The sequence below is a fragment of the Opisthocomus hoazin genome, chromosome 18 (genome assembly GCF_030867145.1).
Source record: "Opisthocomus hoazin isolate bOpiHoa1 chromosome 18, bOpiHoa1.hap1, whole genome shotgun sequence".
Lineage (NCBI taxonomy): Eukaryota > Metazoa > Chordata > Aves > Opisthocomiformes > Opisthocomidae > Opisthocomus > Opisthocomus hoazin.
This window is the reverse complement of record NC_134431.1, coordinates 15,887,411-15,913,361: the sequence shown is the minus strand read 5'-3', so window position 1 is coordinate 15,913,361 and position 25,951 is coordinate 15,887,411. Positions and strand designations below refer to the sequence as shown.

Below are 25,951 nucleotides of genomic sequence, written 5' to 3'. Positions count from 1 at the left end.
GCTGGGGGGTCACAGCTCCGGTCTGAATTGTCTTCATCTCTAATAAGCACCATCACGGTGATAACCAGCAGCAGAGCCCCGGAGCTGGCTGAACCAAGCCAGGGTCACCTCCAGCCCCAGCAGCCCGCGTTCCAGAGTCTCACTGACAAAAATCTGTGTCACCAAGAGGGGCCCGAAGGCTGTCAGGTATTTATTATAATTTCTCTCTAGACGGTTTCTCTACATAGCTGTATTAACATAAACTAACACAGTTATCTTATATACAGTGTTTAATCAAGTTATAAAAGTGACATTCTTTCAAAAGGTGCAAAGTTATTAATGTTTTGACACGTAAACTACTGAGGCGAGATCTGCATCGAAAAGACTTCTTCACTTTCAGAGCAACCAAGATGCGGCGTTACGAGCCCCATGGCTAGGCCAAGCGTAGGCGTGGCGGCAGCGAGTCAGGGGAAAGCACTGGGTAAGTGTTGTCAATGAAGAAAAATGAATTAAAAAAAAAAAACAGATTTGGAACTAATCTGAAATTTTACTGAAAACTTTACATTCATGGAAGGGGAGAAGGGGGTAAAGACATAACCAGTGAAGTGTTCTTGCTTTAGAAATCTTCTCAGTTTCTTTTTAAACCCCGCGAAGATTCTACACTGAAGTTTGGATTAAACACGTTGTTAAAAGTTTTTCATGCTTTCACATAATGAAAAGGGTTTAGGTCTCTGAATTTAAATCTCAACTTCGATGACAGGGATGCTAATCTGTACACTTCTTCTCATAAACAGAGTATTTCTTTAGCAATTACTCTACAGTTTTTCCATTCCGGCAATTTCTATTTATATATATTGTTTTAAAAACACTACTCCAGCATTAAACATCCTATTTAGTTTAAGCAAGTTTTAAACTCCCATGAGATGTTAAAATGGGCTTAATACGTGAATCCTTTCAATCCTCACCTGACAAAGGGTTCCCTACGCTGCTCACAACCAGTGTAGAAAGGGGGTTACAGTGCCTGGCACGGTCATTAAAGTTCAATTTTTTTATAAAAGTATTTCTATGCTGTCCCATATGGATCAACAATGTCTTTTAAAAAGTCAAGTGTCTATGCACTTACTAGGAACAACTACAACTGCGCTGCCTGCACCATGTGACCAAGTCTGGCTTGTGAGTCCTCGAGACTTGCCACCAGCACAAAGTATGATTTCTGGCAACAGAATAAAGCTGCCCCGAGCACGTTTCAGATTAGGCCCGCCCTTACTGCCTTGAAGTTTCACAGCTTCTCATTTTTCCAGTTAAGACAACTAAATCTCCCCAAAATTCAAAGCTAATCCAATCACTAGATGCATGATTTGATATAAAAAATGTTTCTCCATGAGTACCTTAATTTTCTTTTGCTTTTTAATCCTGTGGCTGGGAGAAAACCTACTCTCTGGATGAAGCCACGATGTTTTGGACATCAAGCAGACCAGTTCTTCCACGAACTCCTCAAGTTGCTGGTGCTTAACGCCAGCAATTTCTCAGTCCCTGTAAATTTAACAGCAGCGCAGCCACTCTCCATTTTTGCCTGCTTACTCAATTCATAAAAGCAGCAGCAACATCGGGATTAGTTTTAATTACTGGACTTAATTTTTCAAGCCTCTCTCCCCCCTTACCACCCCAACTGTACCACTCAAAAGAAAATTAATGTGTCAGTTCAGTAATTGATTATTTCTGGTATTACATGGCTTCGATGGCTTGATATGGAACAAAAAAAAAAATCCCACTTTTTGACATCACATGCTCACAGAAGACTTGTAATAGGTATAACTCTGCCAAAGCTTTAAATTGATTCTGCTTTTTCACGACATACAAAACAGACATGGCCTAATAATGAAAAACATGCAAACCAAAACTTCCCCAAAATATGAACCGGTGTGGATATACATACCAAAGTGCTTCCAAAGAAAAGTTTCGTCTAGAAGCATACATAGTGCCAAAGCTGCCAAAGGTAGTGCAGAAGATTGAAGCCTCCAAGTGGGAGCAAGCAATATATTTTACATTGTAACCACCTCTACATTCCTACAATTGCTTCTGAAACTTCTCGTATTTTTAAGAACAGCATTTGACTTCAGAAAAAGCACATTTTTAAATGCACCCTTCCCTTCTCCTAACGTATGCTTTAGGTAATTTTATCACAGGTATACAGTTTAATGCTCACAGTGTCCAAAAGTTGCAAAGATGCTGTAACAGACAACTACAGTTTGAGAAGCTCAGGCTGGTTTTTGTTTCCCCAAGTCTCTGAATTATTGAATCGTATTGAGAGAGAGAGGGGCCAGGAGCTCCGGCCCCCACGTAGTGCTACATACCGTGTGGAAGGTTCACATGCATCTCTTCCCAGGGAGTATCAACAGTACAAGATTTGATCCTGTCGGTACCATATTAGCTTTTCATCCCTGCTCAGAGTTCCAAAAACTTCAGATTCTTCACTATTGTACTAAGTAACAAGGATATTATCTCTATTTTAAGTTACGTAGTTTTCAAGGATGTTATGTGCTCTACCGGATACAGCGTATATCTTCCTGACAAAGAAACTAGGGAAAAAAATGGAGAACCAAAGGTCCCTTTGAAAATTAGTGAAGACGTGATGATTTCAGGTGCAGCTTTATGGAAAGAACGGAACGGTATTTAAATATTTGGCAATCCAACGTTAGTGATAATTAAATCCTTGATTGTTGACTGATAGAATTTTTTTAATATTTACTTAGAAAAGCTGGTTCTTGCTATAAACAAAACCAGAGTAACTGGCTTGGAATGAAATCTAGTAACTAGATGTCCAGATGAGATGAGCAGTGGGTTCCGTAATTTCAGTATATGTCTGGACAGTCTGAGAAATCTCTATCAAAATAGCCACCTGAGTACAGCCAATCTGAAGTCCCAGTGTACGGGTTAGTGCCTTGATGAAACCATCTGTGAAAAAAAAAAGAAAAAAAAAGAAAAAAAAAGAAAGAAACAAAAGAAAAAAGCAAACAAAGCGAACAGTTATTAATAGGGAGAAAAAACAACTTTGCTTCTTTCACAAAAAACATTGTAAAAACACACTGGTATTTCTTATCAGAAAAAAAATTCTCAGGAAATAGTCTGAACATGAAAAATAAGGCATGAAACTTCCTACACAATTATCACCACCTTGTAAATCATCCTTTTTATAATTTTTTTTTACATAAAGTCACAAAGGAGTATGAAATGGATTTTTAAATTGCTGTCCTATTCCAAATAAAAATAACATTAATACTCTAGATTATATGTTGATTATATAGATATTAATTTTTACTTCAGAAGAATGCCAAATCAGTTACACAATCCTTTTTGTGTCCAAACAGGAAAGTTTTCTCATCTGGGGCTGTACTTTACACAGAACATTAACAGATGCTCACATTTTAGCCACATGGACTGAAAACAATTTTATGTTCTCTGGAAGAGATTTTCAAAGGCATTAACTGGAATTATTCTGTAGCTGCTCCTCCAGGCTTTAGGAAGCAAATGCTTCCTCTTCTGAATTTCATGAAATCACGGGAGCATCCCAAAGTTCTTGCCTTTGAAGGAAGCACCTGCAGTAACTGGCCGTGAGCGTACCCTTGACTGCACAGCATTGGCGTCTGTGAAAAGCAACCAGCAGGAGCAGGAGCCAAATCACACGTTACTCCATGATGCACTCTGACTGAGAAGTCACTTGAATATGCAACCAAAAAAATAAATTTCTGAAGTATCCAAGCCAAGAAGTCCTAAGAATGTGAAAATAAATGGCCCTAGAGGGCCACAACGTTCTTGCTCAACTGCCAAAAGCTGGACAGGAATTGGTTAAAGGAGAGATGAGACTTAACCTTTTATTCATCCTAACAAACAAATGACCTCTGTAGGTTTTAAAAAACAACCCCCCCAAAATCCAGCATTACCACAGTAGTTAATTCTGACAGGTTTCAGCATTTATTATTAGATAATTTCTCCAGGACAAAGTTTTCAGCAATTTTGCCTTCCAGCTACTTTATTTGATCGTTGGCCCAGCAAATGCTTTAAGTGACACTACAAATTGTGCTGTCAGGCAGGAAATCAAACACACGCTGCCTTGAATAAAAACATTTCCAGCAGTATAGCAAACCATTCCAAGCATTAAACAGATGCCCAGCCTCCTTCCCCCTTACCGTGTGTGCCACTCCACTTCATCTTTTGCACGCTCCTTGCGAGCAGCTCTTTGTTTCTCTTCTAGTCTCTCTTTTTCTTTACTAGCCACATCTAACAAACATATCAAGAGAATTGGGTTACTTAACAAAATAGAAACAAAAATGCAGAAAACACAGAAAAGACTGCAGAGCAGTGAAATATTATCTAAGGAAGAGAAAGCATTTGCTGTGCACAATCTCACTGAACAAGGAAAATCTCAGGCAACAAAAAATTAAAACTGTCATTTCTGAGTAGTTGCTACTACAAACACAGAGTCGAAACTGAAATTCTGGTGCTTTATCTACCAGAAACACTGCACGGAGACAGCAGGAAAGAGCTTAGATTAGGTATGAGAGTGTTTTTTTCACTGTTTGGCCCATGTGTTTTTTCTGACAAACACCAGAGCAACAGAGCATGTCTGTTCACCACATGTCTTTCCAGACAAACTCCAGAGCAAGGGAGCGTGCCTGCCAGTTCCCCCCGAGTTAACAAACACACACATACACCATAACATAGGACAGCAGTCTTGGGATCCACCTCGGAGACATTTGCTCTCCCAGACTTTTCCGGGAGAAAACAGACATCACACATTGTTGAAACGCATGTTCATTGACACCAGAAGAAAAAGAGTTACGGCTGCTCTGGGAATGAGAAACTGAAGACAGCGTTCCTGTATCAACCATCCTCCCTTCAAGTCAACCCTCTCAAAACTTATTAATGTGAAAATATTTCCGCCAGCAAACACATACCCATGTTTCCATTTTCCATATTTCTGATATCTGGACGTAGCCGACAGTCAGTGGGAGCTAATATTGCTTCCATGCCCTTTTCTAGCTCGTTGAGACTCACAGCAAAACTGGTGAAATTGTACATCTTAAAAGCAAATTAAAGATAACATGTAAGTTACTGCAGCAAAGCAGCACTGGGTTACCCATACCAAATGGATACAACAGAACTTCCAGGAGAAACTATTGAGTCAAACCTTCTCCTGCTGGCTACCATGAAAGCAAGGTTAGGTTCATACAAAACCAGGGGGTTTGTTGGAGGGGACGGACAAGGAAGGGCAGAAGTAGATGGAAATCACAACTTTCTTTTTTCAAGCAGTCTTTGCTTAGAGGATGAAGACAGATTTTCCTCTGTATCTGGTATTTATCATAATGATTTTTATGAAAAAACCACCCACACCTTCAAGACCAAAAAGTCTCACTGACACTACTGAAGTCAATAACCAGCTGCCCAGTTACCACATTTTTTTGGAAGCCTGTCTTCCAGCAGCAGGGTCAGCAGAAGGGAACGTGTATTCACTTTTAGCCATTCCAAGCGCAAAGATCTCACAGACAGGTTAACCTAAGACACCAGACTCACACCGAAGCAGCTGCAGTCAGAGCATGCACTCTTCCTACCAACTTCGACACAGCAGCGATGCTTTCAGCCCAGGAACGAAGCACAGAGCTTGCTGCAGTATAATTTACTGCTGCAGCAAGAACTGCCAGAGCCTGTCAATACGCATGCCGAGGACAGACACTTCAACAAGGTTTCCCTTGAATATCACTCATGTTCCCCTGGATAAGTCACTAGCAATAGCAATACTCCAACTGATTGAAACAGTTACCTGTGATGAGTTTGGTGGTCTAGAATTTATTCTCCAAAGCAATTTACTGCCCGGTATGAACTGCACTGTGTCTTGAACCTCTGGCATATCATCAGCCTCATCATTTTCGGATTTAATAACATCTTCGCTCTGAAAGAGAGATAACATTTGGCAGGGGAACAAAGGGAAATTGGACAGTTTCATCTAGAGTTCTACAGTGATTGTTGAAGAATCTGTTCAAATTTGAGATACTAAACGCTCTCCTGTACTTCTGCCTCACGCCCCGTGATTGCTTTTCCTCACTCTGTATACTGTTCCTCTCATTTGTATCGTAATGTTTTCCTCCTGATAACTCTGAATAGTCTCCCACCACCTGTGTACAACTCGAAAGTCTGTTTAAAAAAAAATTAATAATAGTAAATTAATGTCTTTCAGAAGTCATGTCTCTAGCTTCCCTTTTATCCCATGCCACAGCTTAATTTCACTGAACATGACTATTACTTCTTCAGGTGGAAATGAGCCAAGACTGCAATTTAAACCAGTTCCCCTAATGGCCTAAGATAAATAGCGCATGCCTGCTTTGGATATTGCTTCATCATTTGCAGAAGATTTGGATGTGCGATTAAAAAACGGATATGCCCTTGTTTCAGTCTGATTTCCTATGATGTAGATTCTAATAACTATTATCGCTGCCAATTTTCTCACTACGAAGACTGTGTACTTAAGTTGATAAGCACAGCATCTTTCCTTCCACGCTCCTTTGTTACCAGATGCATTGTTATAAGGCATATACAAAAATCAACTGCAGTAATCTTCAAGAGGCTGCTCTCAGAATCTGAGAGAATCTGACTGTTGTAGGACACAGACAGCTACGCTGTGGAATTTCAGAGGATTTCACTGTGAGTGACCATTTAAAACCGCAACAACCAGAAGGGAAGTTTGAGACAATAACATCTGAGAGTGACAGTATCACAGTTTTTCTCCCTCCCCTCACTCCTGCCCCCTTTCTACTATCTTTCTCTGTCCCCTCTGACATGGCTCATTTATTTTATTCAAAAATACCCTATTAAGTTAAACATGGCCTGTTTTATACACTAGAAAACAGCTCCATATGGTTCAGAGTCTAATTTCAATCATTTGGTTTGAGTATTCATTATTTAAAAAGACTCTTTCAGGCTATTTTCCATGTCAACATCTGGTTTACTGTTAGATAGCTCCCAATCTAAACATAGATGCAGTGGGAAGGAAGGAAAGAAAGAGCTGATTTTCGTAAGATGAACAGAACCTTATTATTAAAAAAAAAAAAAAAAAAAGTCAAAATACAAGCCTGTACCATGACAGAATCCAGAGCCAAAAGCAAGGCCTGTTGTTGCTCTAGATTATTCTGATGCGAATAGTTTTTAGTAAAAGTTTGAGCCTCAACATTAAGAGTGATTAGCTTCTGTTTAACTTACCATTTTCATTTTCAGTGAGCAACCAGCGCCTGCAAGACCCTGTTCATATCAGGAAACCCAACAGTCCTCTGCTGCACCATACAACATTTTGCATTTTCCATATAAATGTTTTTGAGGCGTTGGGGGTAACTTACCTGACACTGCTCGCATGTGATGAAAAAACCCTGCATGTTTCCAGACCCCTTTGTTGTCAAGGCTGTCTAAATCATAAATTCTGAAAGACTGCATCACCAAAAAGCATAACTGACTTAAAAAACATGTACCTTTTTCTAAAAAAAAAAAAACCACCCAAACATGTACCTTTTTCTAAAAAAAAAAAAATTCCTAAATCCTAGTATTTTCATATCTGGAGTTGGCAGTACAGCCACTTTCCTCATTCCAGGACTGGACAACATCAGCTTGGGGGCTGATATTTGATGACTTCTCTTTGACAAATCTCTAACAAACACCACTCCTATGAGCTCTCTTCAGTACCAGCAGCTCACACTGAAGGCTACGCAAGTTCCACGTGCAATGCCCTCTCATGGGACCAACCCTGCTAGCATGCAACTCCTACTGAAAGACAGGCTGTTTTAACCCTCCATTCACCACCACCTGACCATTTCCATAAAGAAGATATTTTCCTTTCATTTCTCATATTTCAGTATCATTCCTCCCTAAGAATCCTTAATCTTACCGGCTTCGATTTCTTCTGCTCACCACCTCTCTTTTCATTCTTTTTGTAAGTCTCATACGTAGTGGGATCAGTGCACCACAAGCATTCCGTCCACTTGCCATAGATGACGCACAGCTTCTTTCTGCTGCAGAGAAAGCAAAGCAGACTTCGCTTTTACACCTTACAAAGCCTTATTCTAAGCCAACTCATGCAGATTCTGATCTATATTAAATATCCAGCTTCCTACTTTGTAGTATTTTATGTTTCTTTGCAGATTTCTTAGAAGCCAGATATCTGATAATGCAAAGAAAAGGTTTCAGCTTATTCCAGTCTTTCTGGCATTCAGTCCTGCAGAACACATCCTCATGACTGAGTCACATGCTTTTGCCACTGTTAAAATGACTGTGGGTGCAATAAAGCCAGCAGTTTACAATACAGAGACTCAGAGTCACAAAACAGGTTTGGGTTTGATCAAAAAATTCTAATAACCATATTCGCATTGTTTTAAACTGAAGACTGGAATTGTGACTGTACAACAGTGAAATCAGTTGCGACAACTCTGCGTTTTCCCTGGCTACCTTGATTTCCAAAGACTGGCCTGGAGAGTTTTTCTAATAATGCTTTAAAATTATTATCCTAGAATCAAGGGGTTTAATACGGACACAGAGAACAGAAATGGGTTACAATCTACATTGCTAGCAGCTTTGCAGTCACATCAGTTGTGGTCACTATGCCAGCAAAAGAAATGCCACAGTGCACTGAAACGGAGAGGCCAAGAGGCTTTCATCACTTACCTTTTGTCCTGAATGTATCCCTCTACTCTGTGAAGCTCTTTCCCAAACAGTCCACACGGTTTAAAATTAAGGACACATTTATCTCCAGTACTGTAGATGAAATAAGTACATTCTTAAAGAAGCAAGCCCCTAAATACATTAGTAAGTTTATTTTTTTATTTTGCTTTTTTCATATAGATACAGCTAGCTCGGAGGTAGTTAGTTATATCATTATTTCTCTAACTATGGTTTATTATCTGACGAGGGCATTAACAACGGCACACAAATTTCAAAATTCCACAAAAAGGACAAAAAAGAAATCAATGTGCACAGGAAGACATCAGCCTGTGAAAACCAACTGAAAACATGACCATACTTCCGAGTTTCATATATATCTAAAATTTATCAAAAGTGCTAGGAATAAAATGGAATGCAGTCTTGCACACTACTTAACCCACACTATTTCCACTGCATTTCAGATTAATATCTATTTACAACTAATTGTAATGAGAAATAACTTTTACAAGTGACCTATGCAGGATGATCCAGTTAAGTGCATTCAAAAGTTACTTCTAAATTGCGTATCAAAAATTCTAAATTCAATGTTTTACAAACATAAACCAGCATTATATTTCAGCATCTTCCTTGCATTGAAATGTACACATACGTAAATAACCTCTCCCAGTGAGGTACAGGCCAAGTTTCTATGTCAAGCACAAAGCATACAGAGACCACCCTGGGTCTTTTGCGCAAATACAGGAGACAGGATTGCAGATCAGATGCTACAAGAAGTACCAAAACAGCATCCCTGCTGGATTAAAGCTCCCATTTCTTGACAGAAAAACATGCAGAAGTAACACAGTTTTCACAAAATTCTCTACCTCGTAGTCACAAGAGGTCAGTTATTTTATATAATGTAAAATGCTTTTATATAGGCGGTTGGCAGAGCAATTGACATGCTCTGAGTTCACATTACCCCACTCTGCAGTGCTGTACCCCTAATTTAAGATATTCTCTATTACCAAAACTATAAAGAGTGCCTAATCACAATCAACATGATGGAGGTCCACTGCAAGCCTCCGACGATTATTCTATTTAATGGTTCTGGAGTTAGTTTCTGTTCTCTGCCAACAGGACCACAATTGAATGGGTAACTCACAAATGTAAAATCTTTATAACCAGTCAGCCATCTTGCCTTGTGCCCTTTCCTTAATATTATTATGATACTAAGCCCAGTCCAACAAATAATTTGCATCTGTCAGAAGGAAGGAAAAAAAGAAAAGAAAAAGAAAAAAAAATACAATACTTTGGACTTAAAAAAAAAAAAAGCTTCCTGTGTATCTGACAAAAATCAAGACTATCTGCCTTGTAACAGAAGTGACCACACACCAGTCCCTACAAGCTAACCCGCGGTTTCATGATTAGCATTACCTGTGATTTACGATTTCTACTGTTCCGTATTGTTCTAACCACAGTTTACCAATAATTACATTATGTACACAACAGGTCGGATTTGTCCATGTGTAAGCTTCATTATGTCTGTAAAGAAAAGAGAGAAATACATCATTTTCTTGAGTCTGAGATAGAACGTAAGCCTGTTTTCAATTCTGTTCATGGCACGGCAAAATATTTAGCACTCCTACCAACAGCCAGCAGTTAACCTCAAAACAGAAACGAAACAGACTTTTCTTTACAAGCTAAAAATGTGCTGTATCTAAACATTAGTGCAAGTTAATCAAGTGATATCCCCTTTATTTTTCTTCCTTCTCTCAGAGCTGAAATGGCAAGTTTTACAGTTGCTGTGCTTTTGATTACAAATTCCAGCTCAATATAAACAACAGTCCGAGAATTCATCCTTTTCATTTGCACTTTTAAAGTTTTATGTGATAAAACGTAATACTTGCAGGAGAATCAGACTACAAACTAACGCCTAACACTGGCTCCTGTTCAACTACTGCAGCAGCACTGCAAACTTTTTCCTAGAGCTCTTCCTTGTAAACCTCTACCATGATCTAGAGAGCAACTTTTTGTGATAAAAAACCACTGAACATAAATGTTTGAGTCCTCTAGCAGAGAGGTTAGTCACTACCCGTTCTGATAAACATTTGATGTGAAGCCACTCCTCCTCGAGGGCTGGTCACAGTAACCCACTTAATTTTTTTTTTTTTCTTTTACAAACATGTGAGTGGTAAATGCTTTTAGACCTGAACAGAGCGACATGAGTCAGCAAAACTGCCTGTTCCCACAAATACACCACAAGTTTCCACATCGGCAGACGTGGCCTGCTCCAGTGTCACTGAAGGCAGCTGGGGGGGAGGAGGGGGAGAGAGGGTGGTGGGGTTTTTTTGGCGGGTTTTAACACCAGTGGGGCATGACAGCACTATATTCAAGCTTCATAAACATGACATCTAAAAATCCAATTTATAATTCAATTCCATCCTTTTCCCAAAGTTTTACTGAGAAGAAGGGAAAGTCCTAGAACTGAAGCATTTTCCACTTCGTTTCATTTTGGTTTTAACGTTCTATGAAATGCTTTACAAAGATCAGTTAACAGATTCTAAATCATTAAAAGGCATTATTCTGAAAGCGGTCAAAATGTTAAACAACAGGATTCCTATTATAACAGCTCAGCAGAGCCAAAGCCGTCTACTCTCCCTCCTCTTTCCATGGCAGTAAAAGAAATGCTGAAGTTAAAAGCTTGCAAACTCTATTTCAATACAAAAAAAAAAAAAACAAAAACAGAAAACCCCACACCTAAAACAAACCCCCACAAAACCCAAAACCAGAAACAAGCAGCATCCTCATTGTAGCAAATGCCTTGTACTTCTACTTCCAGGAAACACGGACAGAACACTCCCATCTAATGTTTCCAACCAGTCTGTCATTCTCCAGTACAGAGAAAATACAGATCACGGAAGTCTGACTTTCCACAGCAAATTTTCTTCAAGCATACTTTAGAACAATGACTACTCTTCAAGTAAGTAAAAAATACCAGAACCCCCCACATTCATCCCACTAGCCTCAGCACACATTTTCATTCATGAACTACTTGACACCAAAAGCTGTATAGCATAAAACAAAACACAAGACACTCATGGCCAGTGCTGATAATTGAAACACTTATTTGTGCTGGAGAAGTGAGGAAGAAGTGTGTTTGCTAATGCATGGTTTGAAAACACATTGATGGTTAACATAAATGCAGTACTTAATGTGGGCTTGCAATTTTGCTTCCAGAACAGTTACTTCTTCACTCAGGCCCTGAGCAGTTCTCAGACTACTCAAATCACAGAATTGTACGAATCACAACACCAAGAGGCTCAAAATTTGATTTCAACCTCTGCTGCTAACTCAAAATAATTATTTAAAATAAATGCTTTAATCATTTACATTCCAGTTTAAATCCGTGCCCTGTAACTTGATTAGGCAGAGCACGAATTTTAATAGTCTTCTAAATAAAGGCTCTCTCAAGCAACAAACTTTATTTTTGTCACGTCTGCATTCTACACTAACATTCCTAGTTCCTTCTACATTCAGAAGGAATTTCCTCTATTTCCATCACCATCCAAGACTAGTTCATACTTCTATAAGCTCTGGAAGACTAGATGCCAGCAGCTCAAAAATTAAATTATACTTTCAAAAGAAACTACAGAAAAAGTCAATGCTTGATATGGCAGGCAAGCCGGCTCTTTATTGACACCAAATGCCTAGAAATTTCCTACGACATTTCAAAACAACCTCCGAGTTAGGCCTGAGGAAAGCTTTTATAAAAGCACCGTTAAGTGCTCAATTGCAGAATACTTATTCTGCAACTATTATCTAGTGCATCCTTGTGTCTTACCTGGGAGAGCTCAAGAGTCTTTGCGCCAGGGCACAAACCAACTCACATAAAGTCGTGTAATTTATGAGAGACATGCAATCAGAGACAAGCCTGGGAGTGAGCTGGAGAGGCATTCCTGATTTTCATAGGAAGGTGATCAAACACAGAAAGTTTCAACAGGGGACACAGCAATCTCACCTTCCCTCATCACACAGAACAGCTACTCTGAAGATGCAGTTCTTTCCATACAAACATATGCACACAAACAATCAAAACCAACAACAATATTTAAAAGCAAGACAAACTTGAATAGCCCGGTAATAGAATTTTATCTCTCAATTTAGATTTTACATGTCTTCACAGAACTAGCTTTCAGTAGCATTCATTTTTTAAGAAATGCAAATTTTCATAGTGGAAAAATTGGGTCAAATTGCTACAGCTATGCAAGCATGGCATAACATCAAAATAAACAGAGCCCTGAAATTAAGCAGTGAAAATTAACTTGTAAATAAACACTTACAACCTCTTCGGCAAGAGGTTTTTAGATAATCACCTATGAAGAGCCAACGGGATGATTATCACCTATCTTTTTATTCAAGTAAATGTTAAGGAGAGCAACATAAAAAAGGTATTTACTTGTCATACTCACTTCAGAAGCTCCAAAGTAATTGTTCCCCGAGGCTCCGCTTCTATACTCTTTCCCCAGAATTTTAGTTTGGGATAGATCGATCCATGAAAAATAAAGTCCTTATTGAGGCCTTCAGAGTAAAATGCACTAATAGGTGGGTGGTGGCTGACTTGCTCAGATATAAACCTAAATCCTAAATCCTCCCTAGCAACAACAAAAAAGAGCATTAAACAGTAAATATTTTTTTAATGTTACAAGTAAAAACAGTTACTTGATACTTTAAAAAATATTGAAGGATTTTTAGATTAAACTGAAGGTGAGACTCTTCCTTTTCTAGTCTCATGACACATTTACAACTAATGAAATGAAAGAATTTGTACTTTGAACGCTTTCTCTTTATACCCAAAACCAACCCACATTCAAACACCTACAAGACTTCCTACCCAGAAAGGCATTTGAAGAAGTTTCACCGAAATAACTCATAAAAATATTGAAACTCTCTGGGCAGCCAGAGAAGGTCTGAGTGAAAATTCTTTCCTCCACTGCAGACATATCACCTATTTATTTAAGCAAGCTGAAGGTCCTTCACACTAACTCCTCTAACTGACGCAAACAGCAAAACACTACTTAAATTAATAATAGTGTCTGGACAGGAAATGTCTTTGTTGGAAGAACATGGACCAGTTTTTCTCTGAATAATTCAAAGTATACTCTCCCTAAATACAGAAATAAAGTTATTAGCTTTTATAACAACTTCTCAAAGATTTTGCAATAGTTTAGGGAGAAGAATTTTAGCTGTACTCAGAAATATGTTTTAGTAGTTTTTTATTTATTTCACTGAATAAACAACCAAACTAGTATAAGAGTCTGTTAACTCAAGAACACAAATAGCCCTAGCTCCCAATTTAAAGGAATTATTACCTGGTTAATTCATAGGTTTCTCCTAACAGCGGGTTAAACGGTTTGCCAGTTCTCTCCCACTGAGAAGCTACAGCAGAAACTGCAAAAGCAGCTACAGCCTACAAGCAAATTAAGAACACATTGTTATGAGAACAGTACATTAATACTCCAAGCTTAACATATTTGTTGCACACTACAGTATATCATTCTTCTTCCAGAAAGAAAGCGCTATATTGCTTACGGCGAAAACATTTGTAAGCCACAGGATAAGTGATACAGAAGTGGGGAAATATAAGCAGAATATAAGAACCTCATTTCCAAAAGGAATTATTTTCTGTATTAAGTTGTGTCGGGTTACACTCAGCCCCATGCTTCCCCACCTACCTTCAAGCAGACAGCCCGCTTATTTTAAATCTACTTTTCCCCTGTTTTGATTGTCCCCCACTGGGAACAGTCTTGCTTTTCCTAGCATGAGGCAAGCATTCTTTGTAACACTGATGAGACTTCTGAAATCACACCTGCAGGCACAAATGACACTTGGAAGCTCCTGCAGACTGATAAGTAGGGGTATGTACTACGCAGACACAGAATACAAGATATACATTCCAGTTTCACTTAAGTAAAAACAGAGTTATGAGCAATACCAGTGCAGCCTAGTGTACACAGGCCTGGTTTCACCATATTCAGCTCCTTGTTGTGAGACCAGCCAAGTAGTATATTCTACTTCCAACAACCACCAGTTTTGGAGAAGAAAAGAGTGGTAAAGCTCGTCTGTCACAACAATTTTTCATGCAGTAACTTTCAACAAATCAATTTAGTTTGACTTAAAGCCAAGATTTCATCTTCACAACACATAAAGCCACAAAAGAGCTGCAGTTAAAGCACTCCTGAAAAGGGCTGAGGTCCTTGGGCATCATCAGTTACAGGCACTTTCCTGCACTAGGCTTCTGGCTCAAACTCTTGCACAGCATCAAGTACTAAAGTGTCACAAATATCTGCTACAGCCACTATGAAACAAGAAACTTGTCTAGACAGAAAAATATGGGCATTCTTCTGGCAGCCCCAGAGAAAGAAATACACTCAAGTGAGAAACTGTCTTCAAATGAAAGACTCTGGGAGAGAAAAAACTTCTTCTGAACTAACCAGAAGGGTTACCTACCTCCATTCTTTCCAGGGGGTCTGCTTGACTACAAGCCTTATTAATGAGGTATATATGTTCCATATATTCTGTTATTCGTTGAAGGAAACTCAATGGCTCGTTGAAGACAATAGGCATCGTAATCTTAGACAGCTCCTAGGTAACAAAAGAGTAAGTTAATTTGTTAGACACAACACTACATTAACAACTGACAAGAACAAGGATTTTGAAAATAAATTTATGTGTTTATAGCATTCTTTAGAAGTTATTTGGCAAGCCTATAGCCAGACCTCTAAATGATACAGCTGAAAGGGGCTAGAAGCGCTGCAGAACCCTACTAGCAATCTGAAAGAATATACAACTTCAAAAATTCATCCAGCTAACCTAGCAAATTCAAGAAAAATGTTACCTTCTGTTCTGTGGCCTACACAAACCAGACGAGGTTACAATTTCCACAAATAGCAGCAATAATGTGCCAACCAACTCATTACTGACATTTAAGCACCACGCATTCCTTTGAAATCCTCACATACCTATTTGCATAAAATCTAACTATTTTACTGCAGTAACCATAAGTTATTTTCTGAAAGGAACAGTTGCATAAAGAACAGGATTTGAATTGCTCTAACAGATCTTAGTGGCTTTATTTAAGCAACCGTTATTTGCGTCAGAATGTTTCTCAGTTCTCAGTATGTGGATACAAGACAGATGTGAAGTTCACACAGATTTCCAATTCCCCAGGTATTTTACTACACCCAAGAAAATTCAGCTGTTTAATCAAAAAGTTGCACTCATGACTGAGCACTAAAGCATGATTTAAGTGCTTAAAGCTTAACGGAAAGGAGAATGCCACCAGATTAAGCTAACGCAACATTTTCCTCACATTGTCACAGGCAGTAAGGAAAAAAATAATGTTACCCTTAACTGACTTCAATTGATTCGGTCCAAGAAAAGCATTCTAGTAGACAGGTGACTCATCCTAAACAAAAGGATTTTTGACAGTACAGCTGCATCTCCTAGATGACAGAAATGAAGCTAGCAGAAAGGCTCACTGACTTGTGTGTTGCATTCACAAAGGACTGTATTGGGCAGACTTAGACTAGACATGAATGTAATTGCTTAATGCTTCCAAACAGTGGCTATGGCAGCAAGGCCCTCAGTGTAGAACATCATTTTCATTCCCAGTAAGAATGAAGTAATCAAATATGTAACTGAATTCTTAAAGGATAAAAGAAAACAGCAGTGATGGCCAACAATGATGCAAGCATCGGGGTCCTTCAGCATCACAGAGCAATGTAAAGGTCTGTGTCTCCGAGTCCAAGAATAAATCTTGCGACCCAGTTGCATCATGCCATTAATACCCCAAGCCTACACTGAGCTCTCTAAGAAACTCTAACAGATCCCAAGCTTTTCTATTCCTTCAATCAGATGAAAGCAATTTTTTTTGGCACAACCTGCCAAAAATGGAGGCAGGGGGGAACCCCCCAAAAAATCCCACACCACAACAAAATAAAGCCCTAAATCACATTTTGCTAAATAAAAAATAAAAAATAAAAGCAGAGAAGAGAGCATTGTGTTAATCAAACCATATCTGACTATATTTTTGACAGCTTTAGACTAGTTCTTATAGGACAGCATTAGAAATGTCAACCCACACGCTCCTACAGCTAACGGAGGTAAGGAAATAGTACTGTTAGTAAACGAATATTGAGATTTAGAGTTGCAGTTTAAGATTATGTTCTCTACAGAAAAAAAAAATGAACCAGGTATTATTCTGTGTCTTAAGGTTTAAGCACTAAAATTAACCAGTTGAGTTAGGACACCTCATATCAGCACATTTCATCCACATTAACTTACCAGTCCAATGCATTTTTTTAATATGCTCCACACACTAAAATCACTTCTAGAAAACATTGGGGCAGGTAATGATGTCCTGTAATTGGAAACAAACAACTGTCATTATCAGCCCCTAAAACAACAAGACTTTTTTCTTTGTAGGTACTGAAGTAATTTATAGAGGAAGTAAAGCATTAACCTAGAGTTGACATAGGAAGCAGACAAGTGAAATGTCTTTCAAGTTCCAGAGACTTAACCTCTTCCAGTGCAAACAGGAATGCCCCAAAAGATAATGAGCCAGCACGTACTCACTTCTCATTTACCGTGTAGCACTGTGTGTTTACCTGTGTTTCTTAATTCCATTTTCTTGAATCTCTGTCTCTCCGTTATGCTTTCCAGTCCTGTTGCTTTGGTTTGGATCTAGATCAAGCATTTCTGCAACTTTATGATTTGCTTCTGAAAAGTCTCCTGACGAATTGTCAGAATCAAAGCCTGTATAAAAACCACAAGGCAATAGTTTTCTTAGGAACCTTATTATGCCACGGAGTGCCACTCACATTTTGTAATTCTCACAGCATAAGTACACTTATACCAGGTTATTTTATTTTAAAGAATATCAGAGTGAAAACCTTTTATTAAGTGACCTAATTTCCAAGAGTATTTAGAGCCAAGTATTGCATTAGAATCAAGCATTCTCAAATAATTTCTCACACTGCTGAATATAAAACCAATTTACAATCTTACAAACTCTTCAGTAGCTCCTAATCAGATTAGCTGTATTGTCTCTTCTTCAGAGCTGCAGTGTGATTACAATAATTTTGTTCAGTTACATAGTTTTCCTCAAAGTTAACTTAGCCTACTTATACTGCTAACAGGCAAGGAGCAAAAAAAAAAAAAAGAGAGAAAAGGGCCATTTCACAATCCAGGGGCAAGCGTCCAGACTACCAGAGCAACAGAAATGGAGGATACCTAACTTCTTTTTGCCATCCACGTGTGCAAACCATACAACACTTCCCTAATGGTTACAGCAAGAACCTGTGGACACCAAGATGAATCATTCCCTGAGCTCTACAAGCGACCCAAAGCATGACCTACAGTAAGGCTCCATGTCCTCTGACCCAACTCCATCCGCCTGGGGAGATAGCTACTGGAAACGCCGTTGTAACTGTGCCAGCACACCCAGTAACAACATGCTTTGAACAGCTTTAGCCATCAAAAGAGTTAAACCAACAGGAATTTACAGTAACACAACCTTCTGTGATCAAGCAGCCCTAAGTACAAGATGGACTAAACCAACAATCCAAGATTTAATTTTTAAATTTTTTTTAAGTCACACTACTTCCCCACAAACACTTCAAATAACAACAATTTATTTTTGCATATGCCTTCAAATAAGAAAATTGTAAATAACATTATATGCATGTATACACACACAGACTTGGTCACTATCAACAGCAACAGGTCTCCAGTCAATGATGCTACACAGACTGACTGCAGAAATGAAACAACCGTTAACAAATAAGGATCAGTCGCAGCATCAATACAGGCACCTTGAAACGATGCCTTCATACAATCCCCCTTCACAACTGTCACAGTATGACAACAGGAAGCACTGCTGATCATTCAGTGAAATAAAGGAACATTGTTGTTGAAAATAATTCAAAGAGCATTAAGTCCTTTCTGAGTCCCACAAGGGTCAATTCTTCATCCAGAACCACATGACAACTTTAATTTCCAGCTTCCAATTTAAGAGTCAGAATCCAAAAGCAACACAAAAAGCAATATGAAAATATGCATATCTGCTGGCATACAATTCTTGCCACAGTTTTCAGGCAAACATTAACATCATTTTTTTATTCCTTTCATTCCAGCTATCACAACCTGGGCAACCACTTGTCTATGTGCTGACAGTTACCATCACACTCAGCTACAGCCTGTCCCAAAGTCCAGCTGTGAGTACAGAAAGGTTCTGAAATATTATAAAGCATGTAAGCACTCTCATGGAGTAAAGAAATCAGTTTTGACAAAGATTATCTCAATTTTAAATAGAGTAAGACATTGTGATCCTCTGGCATTCACTTTTCAAAAATAGAGAGTATCTATCATAAGTGGTACTTCAACTTTTCTTTTTGCTAATATCTCCAACAGGGTGTGTTGACTTTATTGGAGCAATTCATGCAAGGCATACATTCAGAAACAAAAAGCTGCATTTTTTTCAGGGATCAAGACCATGACAATAGCACTCAAAACTGCCGGAGTTTGGAAACAAGGAAGTATCACCAATATGATCTTATTTGGTAAACAACAGGCGTAATGGGTGATGTCACATACTAAACCATCTTCTACATTTTGATGTCACAAGCATGTAATTATACAGCAATAACCACACCTTAGCAGTCTCAGTACTTAATTGGAAAGTATGATAGTCATATATATATATATTCAGGTCATTAAAATGAAGACTACCCTGAAACACCTGTCTTAAAAAAAAATCCACGTGCCTATCTTCAGTCAATCCACAACAAAATACTCACGTTTTTTAAAATGGCATTTCTAACCACATACTAACTTTTTTTGGAACCTGTTACAGTACAAGGAGATGGAAAAGGCAAGTACTGCAGGGCATAACAAAATTACTTTTATTAGTTTGACCGATCAAGTTGGAAAAAACAGATGAGCTTTTCAGAAAGCTGATCAAGAATACACAACGTGAGGAACAGGATCACACTTAACAGGCAGTTCAATGAGATAAACACACCTAAATGTAAAAGTAAAGCTTCACAACAGGAACAGTCAACTGGTTTACACGGGAACAGTTATGAAAAATGTTACTGGAATTACAGTCTTTACATTGTACCTGAAACCTTGCAAATCCTATCAAGTGTTCATTGTTTTCACCCATACTAGTCTTTCTATTTCTCCAGGATTCAGAAATGTTTTGACCTGTTCCTGTACAGTGCAATGGGAATATAGATTCAGGTATATATATTAATAATGGGCAACAATATGTTGTTGGTAAGTAAATAAATACCAATTCAAACAAGTATCTTGCATATAAACAACAAAAACTAAATCCCTGCTCCAGAAAAATAATATGTCAGAACTGTAAAGTCTACCTTATTAGAGTGCAGCTCCACCCAATTACTTTTTTTAAAAAAAAAAAAAACAACAAAACAAAAATCAAAATAACCCCACACAGCTAGATAATCACTAGACTTTCAACTATACTTTCAACCTTAAGTATCACCTGGCTTGCCTACTACAAGCCTATTGAGAAAGTTTTAACAGCTGTTTCTCGATGAAGTTCTAAATATTATAGTTCTGTGAAGAACTATCCAGAGAATGTTCTTCACAGAGGAGCTACTGATCTGGAATAAAAACAGTTCACTGAAATGATTTGTTGTAGTTTTTCTAACTCACAAAAAGAGCCTTTCTCCACCTGCCATTAAAGCCTTGAACTTACAAAACTGAGTAGATAAGTTTTACATACAGAACAGTTTTTATAATGAAAAGCCACTGAGAGTAAGGATAAAAATGGGGGTTTAAATGGGGGATAAGGGGACCACACACAGAAATAAAATGTCAAAAATTAGCTTAATCAAAAGTCTCAACTTTGGTGTGTTAAGGGTGAAACAAAAGCTTTTAAAAACTCTTAAATTTTCAAAGTCAATCAAACACTTAAGTTGGGTGCCAACATTAATCTATTTCAAGAGCTTAAAGAAAAGAGACTTGCCAGTAACTCTAGTTTTCTTAGCCCTCTTCTTCCACATCCTGCAAAGGAAACAAGTCCACCCAGACTACGCTATACATCCACCTACGAGGGAGCAGAGGCGCACACGGTTCTACGAGTCATGTACGAAGACACAAGACCGCCCCTTTCGTACCGTCAGCAACTTCCTTCAATACTAATTAAGAAGCTTTGTCACTCAGGACAGAAAGGGAATCAAAATAATGTAGTACTCAGAATCTTCAGATCTAAAAAGGGCATAAGGAATAGGGATAACTACGTTGGAAGCGTAGATAGCAAGTGAAGCGAGAGGTAACTTTTTCTTTGCCAGAAATGACCATTCTCCACTTTTCAAAACAAGTCCATCTTCACAACACGTACCCGTATTTGCGCTGCTCCAATCGGAGGCAGGCTGGCCTTCCCCGAGATCTGCAATACTTAAACATCATGGCAGAACCCACTGATTCAGTTTGATCCATACATTATGAAAATGTATAAATTTGGCAGCAGATACCTCACTTCCTTCTCCCCAGGTGAAAGCAATAGTTTACAGTGAACAACAGCCAAGCAATAGGAAACAGAAGGGCAACGTCCTCACAAATACACCAGGCTGGATTCACCTCATGGGCACAGAACAGATTTCCATGGAACTGCAGGTTAATATTTAAAAAAGCAAAACTATACAATTCATGTTTGTTCAAAAGTAATTACCCTATAACTAGCCAAGCATTTTCCTGTTCTGCGGCAACCCTTTCACAAAACACTTTGGCAAATGGGTATCTGACAACTAACGAAGGACACAGTTCTGACAGAGCAGAACCTGATGGCACACAGTCTTCAACAAGTATGCGATGAGATTAACAAACCCAAGGTGACATAGGCTAGAGGGAAGTGATCAAAGCTATATGCTCCCCATCTCACATAAAGTTTGAAAGAACATGAAGTTCATCAAAGGACTGACCACTTTACCTGATCTAGTCTCAGGGAAGACAACCTCCTGTATTTGCAAAAAAGCAGATGCTGTGCTACAAGAATTAACCGAGACCACAGGTAACATTCCCAAGAGATTCCCCAGGGGAGTACTCATTCATGAAGTAAGGACACCAAGTGTCCAACCAATCAGCAATGCTAACAGCCTCTGAATGCAAAGAAACTTCTCTCCATGGAAATTCTTCACCAGTCACTGACTCAATTCATCACCTATATAACACAGTCCATCCTGCACATTTGCAAGTGTAATCATCCTCCAGTCAGGGTCAAACCATCTGCCAGGAGGATGACTCCCAACCACGCAGCATGCAATTCCATCACATGAGCATGCCTTTTGCATGTGAGGAGGACAGAGCCAGAAGCAGGAAATTTCTCATCCAAAGAGATGAAATCCACCACAACAAAAACCAGGGGTCTCCTTAAGACAGATGCGTGTTCTAGAAGTGAACGTCATCAATTAATAACAGAAAAGTTGCAGCTTCCTCAAGGAGTGAACTCATAGTATCCTAAAGGAGGCAGCATACTACTTGGGCTGCTGCTGAGATTGCTGCAGAATTCTAAAGCGTAACTTCCCATGGAGTTCAAGTGCTCTACTACTAAGCCTGGGTTGCTACTTATAGGACACAAACCACGTTACCCAATTACTAGAGTCAGTGAACTTGTGGCAATATGTCGCAGTTTCCTCTGGGGAAACAAGGGCCCAGGACTCTGGGAGAGCAAGAGGAGAAGAGTATGGTGTTTTCATCTCAACACGGAGCTAAGACACAGCTGGAGAACGTGCTTGTTCCTGGTAGCCTTGTCCCAGTCCTACACTTCGAGCAGAACAAGCACAAGTCTAAAGGCGGCTTCTGCCCATCTGCTGATCTGATCTAAGGGAAGGAGAGTATCCTTGGAAAGAACAGACTGAGAAGTCTGCCAAGGGCATTTTGCTTTTTAATCAAAATTTGAAACCTCAAATCCTGAAGTTTTCACTGTGGAACCCAAAAGCTCACCTTGGCTCAGAAACAATCTCAATTCTGAACTTGATCTCCTGGGAGTACTGTGTCTACACCTACCATGTCCAGACCATCTGAAAACCAAGACATAGGCAGGCACAATCAGGACCCATTAGAAGCTAAAAAATTCAGCAAAGCACCATCTGAACGATACACAGCCCATGGTGCTAACAGGAGCAAAGAGTTGCTACAGGCACCAGCAGCTGGGGAACACGAATACAGAAAGACCTATTTACAGTTGTTCCTAACATCACATTTATGTATGACTTGGACAAGACACAGCTACAAAGAACTAGGTCTAGACTTCACTGGGTTTGTGCAAGTAACGCACCAAAGTGGCAGCATCTTCTAAAGCATCTACCTGGAGAAAGAGGTTGAACACCTGTCTTTAAAGACAATCCTGAGGGAGAAAGAATCTGAAACAAACTATTCCAGACTTAGCACTCTTCTCAAACCAAGTACCTACAGGGCACTCTCCAGGGCAACATATATAAGGGAAAAAAGTTCAACCTCACTTAGTCCCTGGAATGGCTGCTGCAGACCAAACACCCTCCATCAGAACAGGGCTGTGCTGAGAGCCTATAAAGATACTGGATCTTCTTTTGCTTAGAAACATCTGTCCTGCCATCACATTCCTCCCTGTGGAAGAGTAACATTAGGATGGGACAAGGAGTGCTCACAGAACTGATGCACAATATCCCACTTCTGAGCACAGCCAGCGAAGGCTGCAAGGTACAGGAACATGTCACGCACAATAGCTCAGAAGTCATTACCACCTTGAGCATTTGCAGGGAGAATCGACCTTCTGAGGTTGAAGACAGGGGAAAAAGAATAGGAAAGAGCACAAAACCAGAGTGTTCAAACACAGATGACTCAAACATCGAGGGCTGCATAGAGACATAGGAATGCATCAACATCAAAGCTGTATGACACAGACCTCATACTTTAAGGCACATTCTGTTCACCTTTTTCAGTGGAAAAAGGTCTAGTTCATTTATGGCCATGGCCCTGAGCTCTTGGAATTGAAAGATTACTAAAGACATACAGGAACAATCCATTGTGTTTTCAAGATTGTTATGGCGCAGCGATTCGATTTCACAGATGACTTTGGAGTACTGGCTCCTACGCCTCCTAGCTAGCATGAAAGCAATCCAAATTTCCTTCTCTTTTCCGTGACATAATTGTGACAAGTCCTATACTGCCCACTGTCAGTCACATTGCTTCACCCAGTCCCCTCTGTTTACTCCTCATCTGACTTTCCAACCAACCATGTCTAAATCTACCTTACCCACCTGCATCTACCACGTTACTTCCATTCCTTCAGCTTGCATGCTTCCCATTATCCTCTTTCCACTCCCGCAATTCCACATTAAGCACTCTGCACTCACCATTGCCAGCTTTTCTCATTTCACGTCTATTTCAAAGCGGACATTTAAGTGGAAGACTTTAAAATGGTTTGAGATCTTCGAAAGGGTTTGCTTTTGTATATTAAAATACTTTAAGCACTTTATTTCACCATGAAAACCATGTAAGGCTCTTATAAGCAACCATTCATCCTTATTAGTTAAAAGTACTATTTGATACACTGCTCAAGTGTGAGATGATTCATGTTTGCTTTTCTAGAAACAACACTGGATTGCAAAGACTTTTGGCTCCCTATCTTGAAAGCATACTTGTGAAGTAATTTGTTTCTGACTAGAAAAACATTTTCTACTTCAGTTCTTCAGGGTAAGTTTTCCATTAAAATAAAGCAATTAATAAAGTAACAATAAAAATAACCCACAGAAGGTATTTCATCTTTCAGAGGGTCTTAAAGGCATTACTTCTCAAGCTGCTATTAAGTTACCTGCATTTCACAGAAAATGAAAGCAAGACTTTGCCACTAAAGGACAGTTAGAGTGATAAAATAATAGCCAGCATTAAGCATTAATAAAATCCCTCCCACTCCCAAGTCTGAACTTGAATTAGAAATCTTCCTTTCTTCTTTTCAGAAGATAGCACCACAAGTTTTACCAACAGTGGTTTACTTTTTATTTATATCTCAACAGCAATTTATTACTAGCCCCTCACCACACATACAATGCAGTTTATAGCGACATTTTTTTCCTTTTTTTTTTTCTGCTGGCACTGTGCCCATCACTCACCCGTAACGGCATCATAAAACTCTTCTTCACTATTCATCCTTCAGTGTGAAATCTCTGTGCAGCCAATCCAGCTTCCTCTAATGCATCATTGAACTTGATTTAAAGATTAAGTATCTGTGTGCTGTCGAAATCTTCTTTTGCTGCTTTAGATGATCTATTTGACAAGACAGGGAAACAGAATTAGCAACTTCCACATTTCTTATGTGCACAAGCATGCACACCTGACAAAAAACTAATTATTCTATTTCTTCCCATGGCAAAAGACGGATTCTTGCATTCATAAGGAAACAGCCACCTTTGATACCAAAGTCATTCTGAAGATGAATACTACCTACCACAAGGACAGCTCGTGTACTATGCCACTTTTCTCTCTGTATAAATACATCATACACATGACTGTAAAATATATCTTCTTTACTGCAAGTCAAATTTCAGGCAAGTACAGCTAGAAGTAGCAGAGAACTGAATGAAAAAAACCATAGCTGGCAAAAGTTCTCCTCTTCAGCAAGAGGATAAGCCTTACTGCATCCTTAACCAAGAAAGCTGAGAACAGAAAGCGAACCTTGGATCTTGAAATCTCACTGTTGCATAAAAATGTTGGGCCTCATTGTACCTCATGCCGTCAGCATCTAGCGACCATTAGAGAAGTTTAGGCTACTGCTATGAACTCCTGAAGAGACAACTGGAGATTTTTCCCTCTAGAGGGAGAGTGTAAAGAAACTACAAACTTTTTCTCAGTAAAGCCAAGCACACTGCAAATAACTTACAGATTTATGAAGCATTCCAGCTCTACTTTATGGATAAATTAGATTTTTTCCAGATGGTTGGCAATGGTGCAATGTAAACATTTTTACTTCACCCAGTTTTAGTCAAGGGAGAATAATGAGAAAATATAGTTTGCACTCTTACAAATGTTCATCAGGTACCAATGACAAGCCAAACACACAATGATCAACGACAGCACAGCAATGCTATGGATATCTCCTCCAAAACAACCTCAATCTGTCAGTTCAATTTTTTACGATCCTTGAAGATCCTACTGCTTTTGTGACAGTAGGTTTTCCAGAGTAATTATAACTTGCACAATTCCATTCCAATTAAGAGAAACAAAGCTAAAA

General features: G+C 39.0%; 1 protein-coding gene across 3 annotated transcripts in view; it reads right to left on the bottom strand.

The window, feature by feature from the left end:
• Positions 1-251: 251 nt before the first annotated feature.
• OSBPL2 (oxysterol binding protein like 2) overlaps positions 252-25,951 on the bottom strand; it is a 41,477-nt gene continuing 15,777 nt past the window's right edge. For all 3 annotated transcript variants that reach the window (XM_075438520.1, XM_075438522.1, XM_075438521.1), the window contains 13 exons: positions 24,834-24,987; positions 17,322-17,469; positions 16,999-17,074; positions 15,163-15,297; positions 14,025-14,122; positions 13,125-13,307; positions 10,090-10,197; positions 8,680-8,769; positions 7,907-8,030; positions 5,798-5,926; positions 4,935-5,058; positions 4,167-4,257; positions 252-2,934 (listed from right to left, as the gene is read on the bottom strand). In XM_075438520.1, coding sequence (XP_075294635.1) covers positions 2,832-2,934; positions 4,167-4,257; positions 4,935-5,058; positions 5,798-5,926; positions 7,907-8,030; positions 8,680-8,769; positions 10,090-10,197; positions 13,125-13,307; positions 14,025-14,122; positions 15,163-15,297; positions 16,999-17,074; positions 17,322-17,469; positions 24,834-24,870 — 1,446 coding nt within the window. In that variant the 5' untranslated portion in view covers positions 24,871-24,987 and the 3' untranslated portion in view covers positions 252-2,831. The remainder of the gene's footprint in view (positions 2,935-4,166; positions 4,258-4,934; positions 5,059-5,797; positions 5,927-7,906; positions 8,031-8,679; positions 8,770-10,089; positions 10,198-13,124; positions 13,308-14,024; positions 14,123-15,162; positions 15,298-16,998; positions 17,075-17,321; positions 17,470-24,833; positions 24,988-25,951) is intronic.